The 12055-nt window shown below is 39.3% G+C and overlaps 1 protein-coding gene across 3 annotated transcripts in view; it reads left to right on the top strand.

Moving 5' to 3' along the window:
• Window positions 1-930: 930 nt before the first annotated feature.
• Vha55 (V-type proton ATPase subunit Vha55) overlaps window positions 931-12055 on the top strand; it is a gene marked incomplete at its 3' end in the record, with an annotated part of 11389 nt that continues 264 nt past the window's right edge. Inside the window, 5 exon segments of one of the 3 annotated variants that reach the window (XM_070131678.1) lie at window positions 931-993; window positions 8844-9070; window positions 9193-9364; window positions 9485-9575; window positions 9729-9915. In XM_070131678.1, the coding sequence (XP_069987779.1) occupies window positions 8846-9070; window positions 9193-9364; window positions 9485-9575; window positions 9729-9915 (675 nt within the window). 3 annotated transcript variants of the gene reach the window in all.

Here is a 12055-nt window from a genome sequence, read left to right as displayed (position 1 = left end):
AAAACCCCAGTTTCCACGTAGGATGTTTACAAATTAAAGTTGACAGTTTCAGGGCTATTTCTCGTTTTGTGTTACAAATCCTATTAATGCAAAGATTAAGAGATGCAGGGATTAATTTTGATAGTAGTTGTCAAAACCAACAGGCGTATAAACATAGCCAATTTGTAGCTGTATTTCTTTACATACTTCCCTAGACCCCAGGAATGAAGTTTGGGCTAGGGAGAAACTAGACGAGAAGCTTTTTAAGCAGGGGAATTCTTGCTCCAGGGCCAAGAACTGCACTTTTCGCTGCTTAAAATGATTGCTGGAGCCTTAGCATTGTTGTTAATCTACATGAACGGCTATATTAAATGTCAAGCCTGAAAAATTCCGTGCTTAAACTCAATTCCACAATAGACATTTTGAATAAATATATTTACCCTAATATCTTTTCAAGGCATAATATTTTCTCCTGGATGTAAATAGAGTGCCTCTAAAACCGTGACACACTTCTGATTGTTAACCTTTATACTCTGACGTGCTATTAAACCAAATGAACATCACCAAATTAAAATATAGGCACACCCATTTCCATATATACAATTTTATGAAGTGAATAATAGTCACTGAATACAATATCAACAGAAGAATATTACTGGAATTTTTCTGTCTTTTCCACCTGAATTATGCATGGATCCCATCTGCACGCGCATTGTCTTTGTTGTTGCTCAGGAACAACAGCTGCAGTGAAAACAAATCCGAAGGCATGATTCCCTGCAAGTTATATAACAGGTTTTCTGATTGTTTTTTGTTTATTCCTTCTGAGATGTCTTTAAGTTGAGCAGTATTTGGTTGCACAAATTAAAATAAGACGTTAGACAAGTCAGGTTTTTTTCCTATTTCCAAATAATGTTCCTGAACGTAACAAAAATGGGTTGCTGCTTGCAGGTGAAGGAACAAGGACGCAACTCCCTGGAATCCGACTCGCAAGAAGCGGAAGGCATTTTATCACTGGTTAGGAATAATTTTGTTACAGTATTTACTTCTCTGTAATAAAAGATTTAATTTCTCATTAAGTTCTTAGATAATAAGGGGACGTCATAAAGTATCTACTAGTCTACAGGGGGCTGAGGATAATTTAATTTTTTTGAAAAAAATCCTAGTTTTTAACAGGGTAAATATATCCATGGCCCAGTGTAAAGAGCCACCCAAGGTGAATAAGGTATTCCGTTCAGTCTTCGTGACGGCATAACATCGGCCTTCATAACAATGGCATTCTTGCGCTTTACTTTGAAGTGAGTCCCTGTTCTCACCCAGCCACTACTAAATTGATTGTGTGCATCGAGACTTTTGCGAATTTTCATCGCTTCACGAGTAAAAATACCAGGCGAGTTCCCCTAATAATTGTATATTTCTGGCCATTCACGGTTTGGCCACTCCATCGATCATTTACCTGAGCGTCAGCTGGCAGTTGATATGGGCAAACTTCCAGGCTACATATAATCAACTTGTTCAGATATCTAGATTTTGCTTCTTCAAATTCCTCATAGCGGTATGAAGCCATCTTAACAACAGGAGATAGATTCCAAACGCAATATTTTACTTCACTTCCGTGTTATGCTGCAGCAAAGAAGGCCTAGCAACGGGTTTATTTTCACTGCAGCCAAGTTGCCACGTGACTCGTGATGTCACAAGGGATCCACCCATTCTCTGTATCATTGAATAGTAGGCATATTAATGAATAGTAGGAGTTTAAAAGTAAGTGATGAATTGTTTGTCTTATATTGATTTATGATTTATAAGAAAAATAGTTTTTCATTCCCATAATTTTCATTATCCTTTCATTTTCAGTTAATTTCAACTTCTTTGAATATAATGTTCTGGAAATTACAGAAACAAAAACTGTAAAGATTAATTCCTCTGATTAAATATGAAGTGGTTTTCTTGGCCAATGTCCGCATTCAAAGGCTTGTAACCAGTACGGTACACGAATGATGCTGTTGCCATGGTGACGGCACATCACTTGACTTGGCTAGCGAAAGTCTAGCCATCTACGGGGGTTATTTGAGATAGCATGAAAGTCTCAAGATTCTAGGCAAGATATTTCCCTGCCTAAGGGGGCTGTCACATTTGAGAACGAAGCTCGCGAATTATGATTGGATATTCATGATTTTTTAACCCACTAGTGACAGGTGTCCCTCATATAAGACACCCGAAAAAATTAACATTGCCGGGTGTCTCGTTAGTGTGATGCTGTATCGGGGCTCGCGCTCTGACACAGCAGTGGGCCGAAAATAAAAGATTCCAGCCAGCTACAAAATCGGTGCTCGGGGCTGGCCCAGACTATGCCCGCGCGCTGTTTTTGTAGCTGGCTGGAATCTTTTATTTTCGGCTTCAAAATATACCCGCGTTAATGGGTTAATATGTTATATATACATATACTACGATTTTACACCACCAAGTTGCATATCATTTGGGTAATAAACAATGAAGTTAATTTTTTAAAAACAAGATTTTGAGAGAGAGAAAAAAAAAGATAGATCTCACTTATCCATTGACTGAACTTGTTAAAAAAGATACCACATATACTCTATAGCAATACCTAAATTTGAGATAATTCGGATTTTGAAATTTCCTCTTGGTTTACTTAATAATTTTTTTCCTTTTTTAATCTTCATTGTTAAGAATATAAAATATAATGTATGAATTTTTATCATATGATGAGAAATATGTCTCAATTACAGCTGCAGCAGTTGTTTATTCGTATGAAATGCCTCACAAGGTACTGCAAAGGCACTGCGAAGCCTGTGATCACACTCGGTACTTCTACAATCATGCAGTTATTGTAATTAGTACCTTGCAAAAGGGGGAGACCAGGTACCAGCTACACTTCAGAATACCATGTGAATGCCATAGAATGCAAAAAAAAAAAAAAAAAAAAGTATCCTCAACTTCAAAGCCTGATATCTCAAAACTACACCTTTGTCCACTTTTCAGATTTTTTTTTTTTTTTATAACTTAATTGTTTATTATCCATATGTAAATTGTAGTATATGTATATATAACATAAAAAAATTGTGAAAATCTTATCATAATTATCAAACTTCATTCTAGAGTGCAACGTCCCTCTTAACACTGTGGACCTGGATGACGTTTCGATCATGTCAAGGAAAAACTAGTGCATTGTGCATTTCACACTTTTAGCTGTCAAGTATGGCAGTTTGAGCTGGTCATTTTGTGGCAGAACTCTGGTGAGAAATGTTGCATTTCAGTGTTGTGTTGATTCTTAGTTATTCTGAAGACTATACAGTGACAACGAAGAAGAAATAGACTTTAGTAACCATCCCAGTTTAATTCCTGAGCCTATCAAAGTATTAAACAGCAGGTTTAGTCACGGCAACTTAAATTGTTAGAGTAGGTTAATTTATTGGTCAATGCATCTCTTAGGGGCTCTGGTATGTGTGAATTCCTGTAGATTTTGCTGGAAGGTGGGTTGGGATCCTGTAGAGCTTTTGGCTTTTGGTGCATCAGTTCGTAGAATTTTAAAGGTGGCGGGTATGTCCATATAGTTTCATTGGCCTATTTTAAGCATTTGTTGTGCTAGTTTTACATATTTTTGTTCTCAAATCTTCTTATTTAACCCACTCGGTTGAAGCGTGCAGGCCAGTTCGGGAACCTGCCCATGTGCCGCCTGCCTCAGGTGACAAAAAACAGTGCAAGCTCCCATCTAGTGTCGCATGGGTGGGACACCCGGGTGTCACATATGTGTGACGTTTGTCACAAGTGGGTTAAGGGGAATTACGTGAGTTGGGATGTACCGAAGATTCATAAAAAAGTAATGGAGCTACGGCGTTTTGTATTTGGCCCCTTGCCAAAGTTCGTTATCTCTGTTATTTTTCTCTGAATCTAATGATATTATATATAAAAAAAATGCTTATTTAGTGTACTTTGCAATGCAATGATTACCAAGTCAATAGGAATTTTCATTTTCAATAGGGACGCTATTCTGTAAAGGTATGTAATTTTTTTTTTTTTCGTTGTTCATAAAAGTTTATATTTTCATGTGAAAAGCTTAATAAATGCATTTTGCCATAGAGACAACTAATTTAAACCAGATAAAAACCTTTTTTTATTTTTTTTTATTTTTTCATTTTTCATTTTATTTTTATTATTATTATTATTATTATTATTATTATTATTTTTTTTTTTGAAGAAATGGGGAACTGTGGATGGCAACATTAGTACAAAATCATTCTTATTATAAAGTCCTGGCATGAATACAACATGGTGGTTCAGTTTTGAGAATTTTAAAAGCATATGAATTTAGTACATTGAATTCGAGAACTTACGAAAGTTGTTGTAATTTTCCCATGCCTCACACAGGGGGGGGGGAAGGGAGGGAGGGAGGAAGATGGTCAGTGGGTGTTTATAATTTTCGAGGAGGATCATACGTACGTGAACGCACGCACATAAAGTTAAAAAGATTAATCATCATCATTGACTTTCATATCTAAATAATAAAATATATTAGTTATCCATTTCATACCATTTTCTTCGATAATTGTCAATATTAACAGATTGCAAAGGAGAACAAGTGTATAGTTTATGATTAGCCATTTGCACCCATTATCTTTACTAAGAAGTGCATAAAATCATGCAGACGCCTAGGTGTGGGATATTTGCCAATTTATGGTGCCTAAGACTTACGGTAACGTCTAAACATATTCATTTTTATCGGGAACTCATGAAACAGATGCGATGGCTTTTTGAACGCCAGACGAAGACTACGCATACAACAGAGCTCAAAATTCCATATAGTTTTTATTTCAGAGCAGGTATTACTGAGTAATACCTGGACATTGTCCTGTGCCTTGGAGGCTCGTCTTGAAGCCTTTTGTAATAGGTCCTTGCACCAGATCATGGGGTACTGTTGGTGGGACCACGTGTCCAACCAACGGTTGCACCGTGAGACTGGCACAGGACCTGTTATCTGCACAATCCGTGATCGCCAACTCAGGCTATACGGCCACCTGGCTCGCTTTCCTCAGGATGATCCTGCCCATCAGGTCGTCTCTGTTCGAGACAACCTTGGGTGGAGGAGGCCTGTGGGACGACCGAGGAAGTCGTGGCTTGGGCAGATCGACCAAACCTGCCGTGAAGAACTAGAGATGGGCCGAGTCCCTGCCTGGCATCTAGCCATGAGGGATCCTCGTAGGTGGAAGCGAAGGGTGGATGTGGCTATGCGCCCCCGTCGGCGTCAGCCCCCTTGATGATGATGATGATTACTGAGTACTTTCATCTTCAACATGAAATAATCTGTATCTCGCTTATACATCCGCAGTTTAAAAATCTGACATTTAGGTAACCATTCGTATTGAAGTGGTCTTTACAATGGTAACTACCAATTTCAAATCAATTCAAATTGCCCCCTGATGTACCGACTGTTGAGCAAAATGTAACGGAAATATTTCAATCCTTCCTTATAAGGCTATTTTTAAACATTAGTGCTTCGTATGTGATATACGTATATATTACCTCGTAAGCTAAAACATATTACCAGGGAGTCACGATCGAAGCATATTTCGTGTGTAAAAGGACACAAAACTTACTTCTTCTTTTTTAGATATATTTCACAAAATATTTTGTCACTCTTCTCTCTTTTCCTTTCTCTCCCTCTTCTCTCTTTCCCCCTCTCTTCCTCTTCTCTCTTTTCCTTTTTCTCCCTCTTCCCTCTTTTTCTTTCTCTCCCTCTTCTCTCTTTTCCTTTCTCTCCCTCTTCTCTCTTTTCCTTTCTCTCCCTCTTCTCTCTTTTCCTTTCTCTCCCTCTTCTCTCTTTTCCTTTCTCTCCCTCTTCTCTCTTTTCCTTTCTCTCCCTCTTCTCTCTTTTCCTTTCTCTCCCTCTTCTCTCTTTTCCTTTCTCTCCCTCTTCTCTCTTTTCCTTTCTCTCCCTCTTCTCCCTTTCTCTTTCTCTCCCTCTTCTCCCTTTCCCTTTCTCTCCCTCTTCTCCCTTTCCCTTTCTCTCCCTCTTCTCCCTTTCCCTCTCTCTCCCTCTTCCCCCTTTCCCTCTCTCTCCCCCTTCCCCCTTTCCCTTTCTCTCTCTCTTCTCCCTTTCCCCTTTTCTCCCTCTTCTTTGTTTCCCTTTTTCTCCCTCTTCTTCCTTTCCCTCTCTCTCCCTATTCTCTTTCCCTTTCTCTCCCTCTTCTCTCTTTTCCTTTCTCTCCCTCTTCTCTCTTTTCCTTTCTCTCCCTCTTCTCTCTTTTCCTTTCTCTCCCTCTTCTCTCTTTTCCTTTCTCTCCCTCTTCTCTCTTTTCCTTTCTCTCCCTCTTCTCTCTTTTCCTTTCTCTCCCTCTTCTCTCTTTTCCTTTCTCTCCCTCTTCTCTCTTTTCCTTTCTCTCCCTCTTCTCTCTTTTCCTTTCTCTCCCTCTTCTCTCTTTTCCTTTCTCTCCCTCTTCTCTCTTTTCCTTTCTCTCCCTCTTCTCTCTTTTCCTTTCTCTCCCTCTTCTCCCTTTCTCTTTCTCTCCCTCTTCTCCCTTTCCCTTTCTCTCCCTCTTCTCCCTTTCCCTTTCTCTCCCTCTTCTCCCTTTCCCTCTCTCTCCCTCTTCCCCCTTTCCCTCTCTCTCCCCCTTCCCCCTTTCCCTTTCTCTCTCTCTTCTCCCTTTCCCCTTTTCTCCCTCTTCTTTGTTTCCCTTTTTCTCCCTCTTCTTCCTTTCCCTCTCTCTCCCTATTCTCTCTTTCCCTTTCTCTCCCTCTTCTCTCTTTTCCTTTCTCTCCCTCTTCTCTCTTTTCCTTTCTCTCCCTCTTCTCTCTTTTCCTTTCTCTCCCTCTTCTCTCTTTTCCTTTCTCTCCCTCTTCTCTCTTTTCCTTTCTCTCCCTCTTCTCTCTTTTCCTTTCTCTCTCTCTTCTCTCTTTTCCTTTCTCTCCCTCTTCTCTCTTTTCCTTTCTCTCCCTCTTCTCTCTTTTCCTTTCTCTCCCTCTTCTCTCTTTTCCTTTCTCTCCCTCTTCTCTCTTTTTCTTTCTCTCCCTCTTCTCTCTTTTCCTTTCTCTCCCTCTTCTCTCTTTTCCTTTCTCTCCCTCTTCTCTCTTTCCTTTCTCTCCCTCTTCTCTCTTTTCCTTTCTCTCCCTCTTCTCCCTTTGCCTTTCTCTCCCTCTTCTCCCTTTGCCTTTCTCTCCCTCTTCTCCCTTTGCCTCTCTCTCCCTCTTCTCCCTTTGCCTCTCTCTCCCTCTTCTCCCTTTGCCTCTCTCTCCCCCATTTCCCTTTGCCTCTCTCTCCCCCATTTCCCTTTCCCTCTCTCTCCCTCTTCTCCCTTTGCCTTTCTCTCCCTCTTCTCCCTTTGCCTTTCTCTCCCTCTTCTCCCTTTGCCTTTCTCTCCCTCTTCTCCCTTTGCCTTTCTCTCCCTCTTCTCCCTTTGCCTTTCTCTCCCTCTTCTCCCTTTCCCCCTCTCTCCCTCTTCTCCCTTTCCCTCTCTCTTTCTCTTCTCCCTTTCCCTCTCTCTTTCTCTTCTCCCTTTCCCTCTCTCTTTCTCTTCTCCCTTTCCCTTTCTCTCCCTCTTCTTCCTTTCCCTTTCTCTCCCTCTTCTCCCTTTCCCTCTTCTCCCTTTCCCTCTCTCTCTCTCTCTTCTCCCTTTCCCTTTCCCCCCCTTCTCCCTTTCTCTCCCCCTTCTCCCTTTCCCTTTCTCTCCCTCTTCTTCTCCCTTTCCCTCTCTTCTATCTTTCCCTTTCTCTCCCTCTTCTCCCTTTCCCTTTCCCTTTCTCTTTCTCTTTCTCTTTCTCTTTCTCTTTCTCTTCTCCCTTTCCCTTTCTCTTTCTCTTCTCCCCTTCTCTTTCTCTTCTCCCTTTCCCTTTCTCTTTCTCTTCTCCCTTTCCCTTTCTCTCCCTCTTCTCCCTTTCCCTTTCTCTCCCTCTTCTCCCTTTCCCTTTCTCTCCCTCTTCTCCCTTTCCCTTTCTCTCCCTCTTCTCCCTTTCCCTTTCTCTCCCTCTTCTCCCTTTCCCTTTCTCTTCTCTCTCTCCCCTTCCCCTTCTCCCTCCTTTCCTTTCTGCCTCTCTTCAAATATGCCAAGATTCATGGGAGGTTGCTAGAAATGCCAGGTGAATATGTTGGTGTATTTTTATTCTATGTCTGTAGTTAGAAATCATGACTGCAAACATATAAGCAGGAAAAAGCCTATTATTTTGTGAAAAGGATGAGGACCAGATTTCCTAGGGATGTCTGAGGAGAGTGACTTGATACAAAAATTGCTAAGTAATTATTTTTATTGGCTTGAAGTGATCATATCTTGATTTTCCATCTGTATATCAAAGATATTGAACTTTATTTACGATTTATTGTTTTATGTGCAATATGAGCCACTATTCATGCAAAATATGAAAAATGTACTTGTTTTGTGCCATGTTATGCATTACTCTTGATGAAAAATAATTTTATATTGCCTGGTAATATATATTTAACCTGAAGCCCTGAAACACCTGTAGATAATTTTATTTATTTTTATGAGTTAACTTGCTTTATTTACATCTATTCTCCTTTTTAACCATTTCCCCCAAAAAAGAAACTTAAGATTTAGTAAGTTGTATAGAAAAGTATCATAGCTCTTTGTGTAATGTTCAGATATAGATAGGTATTATGACTAATGATTGTTAGACTATTGCTTCATACTTTTTGATAGCATTACTCCTAGCATTGCAATATATCACCATTACCTTTATTGTAAATGTTTATTTATTCTTTTGATTATTATTATTTTTTTATCTGGTAATTTGAAAGGACTATTACTTTTAGAAATTTCTTCTTCACTCCCCAGAAATGGGTTCATTAGAATCACTGTGTTACTGAAATCTGAGGTTAATTCCCCTTTAATCTTGAACAGAAATGACAAGCCTTGGTCACTTGCAACAAGTGGCTGCAGTGCAGCGGGACTACATTGCCCAGCCACGCCTATGCTACAAGACTGTCACTGGCGTCAACGGCCCACTTGTCATTCTTGACGATGTCAAATTTCCTAAATTTGCTGAAATTGTAAATTTGCATTTGGCTGATGGTACAGAGCGAAAGGGACAGGTGTTGGAAGTTAGTGGTTCCAAGGCTGTGGTGCAGGTAAATATGAAGAATATCCTTGGCTTCTGAAACTAAAATATATAGATATGTGATACTAGATATTACTACAACATTGTGTACCTTATGAACAGTGAAGTTACCTTCTGCTGTTTTTCCAACAGGTATTTGAGGGAACCTCAGGTGTAGATGCCAAGCATACAGTATGTGAGTTCACTGGAGACATTCTGCGTACTCCAGTGTCAGAAGATATGTTGGGTCGTGTTTTTAATGGTTCTGGTAAGCCCATTGACCAGGGACCAACTGTACTGGCAGAAGATTTTTTGGACATTCAAGGTAAATTATAATTTTTATTTTATTAGAGTTGCATATTGATTTTCATGCACTTTGTCACCTATTATTAGCATTGATGAAGTATGAACATCCTGGCTTAAAGGTATTATTCTTCCACATTAGGTCAGCCCATCAATCCGTGGTCTCGAACTTATCCAGAGGAAATGATCCAGACTGGTATTTCATCCATTGATGTCATGAACTCAATTGCTCGGTGGGTTGCTTTGTCTCATAGCTTCATGCAGCATAGATGAATGTGAAATACAAAAATGCAGCATTTTATTATGTTATGTCATTTGTTGATTTAACACACTCATTGGTAAGTTCAGAAGGCTTTCCTAATAAAAAGAAATTTATATATTCACAGAGGTCAGAAGATTCCCATTTTCTCAGCTGCTGGTCTGCCTCACAATGAAATTGCAGCCCAGATTTGTCGTCAGGCTGGTTTGGTCAACCTGCCATCGAAAGGTGTACTTGATGACCACAAGGATAACTTTGCCATTGTTTTTGCTGCTATGGGTGTCAACATGGAAACAGCACGCTTCTTCAAGCAGGTTACTATCTCTCAAATTATGTATACAGTAGATAATGTGATAGAAGGATAAGCCATTTTTAATGCTCAAATGCCATTATATATAGACTGTTCACAGTGGTTTTGTTCCACAAGCACAAGCAGCTAATTACTTAACGTTTCTGACCTCACTTATTTACCAATTTCCTTTACCCTTCACGGAAAAGGTTCGGATTATTATTGCTGATATTGATATTTACTATGAATGGTAATACTGGTAATACTCAATATGATAAAAATAATGATGTTAATGATAATGATTATAGTAGTAATATGATAATGATAACACAAGTGATGATAACAATAATGATAATGATAATGATATTAACACTAAAAATATAATGATTATGAAAAAAGTAATAGTAATGATGATAATAGCAGGAATAATGATGTTGATGATTAGTATAATAATAATCATAGCAATAATATGAATAATAATAACTATGATTATAGTAATGATGATTATAATGGTAATAATTATGATGATTGTAATGATAGTAATAATAAGGGTAATGACAATGACATGTGTGTGTGTGTGTGTGTGTGTGTGTGTGTGTGTGTGTGTGTGTGTGTGTGTGTGTGTGTGTGTGTGTGTGTGTGTGTGTGCGTGTGCGTATGCGTGCGAGTGTGTGTGTGTGCGTGCGAGTGTGTGTGTGTGCGTGCGAGTGTGTGTGTGTGCGTGCGAGTGTGTGTGCGTGCGAGTGTGTGTGTGTGCGTGCATGCGTGTGTGCGAGTGCGTGGGTGCGTGCGTGCGAGTGTGCGTGTGTGCGTGCGTGCGAGTGTGCGTGTGTGCGTGCGTGCGCACGAGTGTGCGTGTGTGCGTGCGTGCGCGCGAGTGTGCGTGTGTGTGTGCGTGCGTGCGTGCGAGTGTGCGTGCGTGCATGTGTGCGTGCGTGCGAGTGTGCGTGTGTGCGTGTGTGCGTGCGTGCGAGTGTGTGTGCGTGCGAGTGTGCGTACGTGCAAGTGTGTGTGGTAGTCCTTCAGTGCCTCTCCACAGCATAGATGTGAATGAGGGTATTGAATAAGACATAGCTAGATAACCATTTCATTATTATTTTCTATTGTAATTTTAGATAATCAGGGCCTTGCATATTAGGGACATTATAAGGAAAACCACAGATTCTGATAGCAAAAGCTGTGTACAATTGGCCTAGATTTTGAATGGCACAGCATAAGAATGAACTTATTTGGGTGCTTACCCCTAAAAGCCAGGTCCAATTTTATTGTGCGTATTCAGTTGCCAATTGGGAACTGGAAAGAGAGGGTATTATGTGCATGAGTGTGGATGTGGATGTATGGATGCAAGTGTTCTTTCATACACTTTGCAATATTTATATTTAAAAAAAATGGTTTTGGGAATTAACAGTTCTCATATATTAAAATTTGGATTAGTGATATAGGGCTATTGATGATAATTGAAATTTCCCAAATCATCTATAAAAAGTCAGAACTAATTATGAAGAATCATATACAATTTATCATAGAATGTCCAGAAGTAAAAATATTTTTTTCATTCAGTGTGTTCTCAGACATGGAAATATTCTCTAAAATCATAGTTTATGGTTTGTTTATATGTAACCTTAGAATCTAAGTAACTGCATCTAATAGTTTTCAAAACATAGTGTAGTAAAATGGTATACTATTCTTTTTTTATTTTGAAGATAACTAGAAATATTGAATTTAGTGTGTGATTATGTTGGTTTCAGTATCTGTTTCAAATATCAAAGGATGGAATTAGGGAGCTTAGCAAAGTGAAAGATATAAAAATGTATTTATCTCATACTGGCCAATGTACACTTTTTTAGCACTTTTTTTCCAAACCACATTCAGATTTGATGCTTTGATATGTTACTGGATATTTTTCTTTCTTTCTTTCTTATTTATGTATAATGGCATGTGTTAATTAATCCCTATGGTGATGGGGTCTGATTTATTTGTGAAGTAGTATTACTCAACAGTCTAGACTTTGTGGCTAGGCCTAAGCTGTGGACAACTGGCCCACCCACTGTGAGTCATGAAGTGTTTACATGTCTTGACTGCAATAGCTGTACCTGTCACTAAGGAGTTAATCCTTATTGACTTGTTTATTTAGCTCTCATAATTTAGATTAGCTTTTAAAATTA

Source organism: Penaeus vannamei, chromosome 2, assembly GCF_042767895.1.
Source record: "Penaeus vannamei isolate JL-2024 chromosome 2, ASM4276789v1, whole genome shotgun sequence".
In the NCBI taxonomy this organism is placed as follows: Eukaryota; Metazoa; Arthropoda; class Malacostraca; order Decapoda; family Penaeidae; genus Penaeus; species Penaeus vannamei.
The sequence above is the reverse complement of the archived record's forward strand: the minus strand, read 5'-3'. Positions and strand labels throughout refer to the sequence as shown.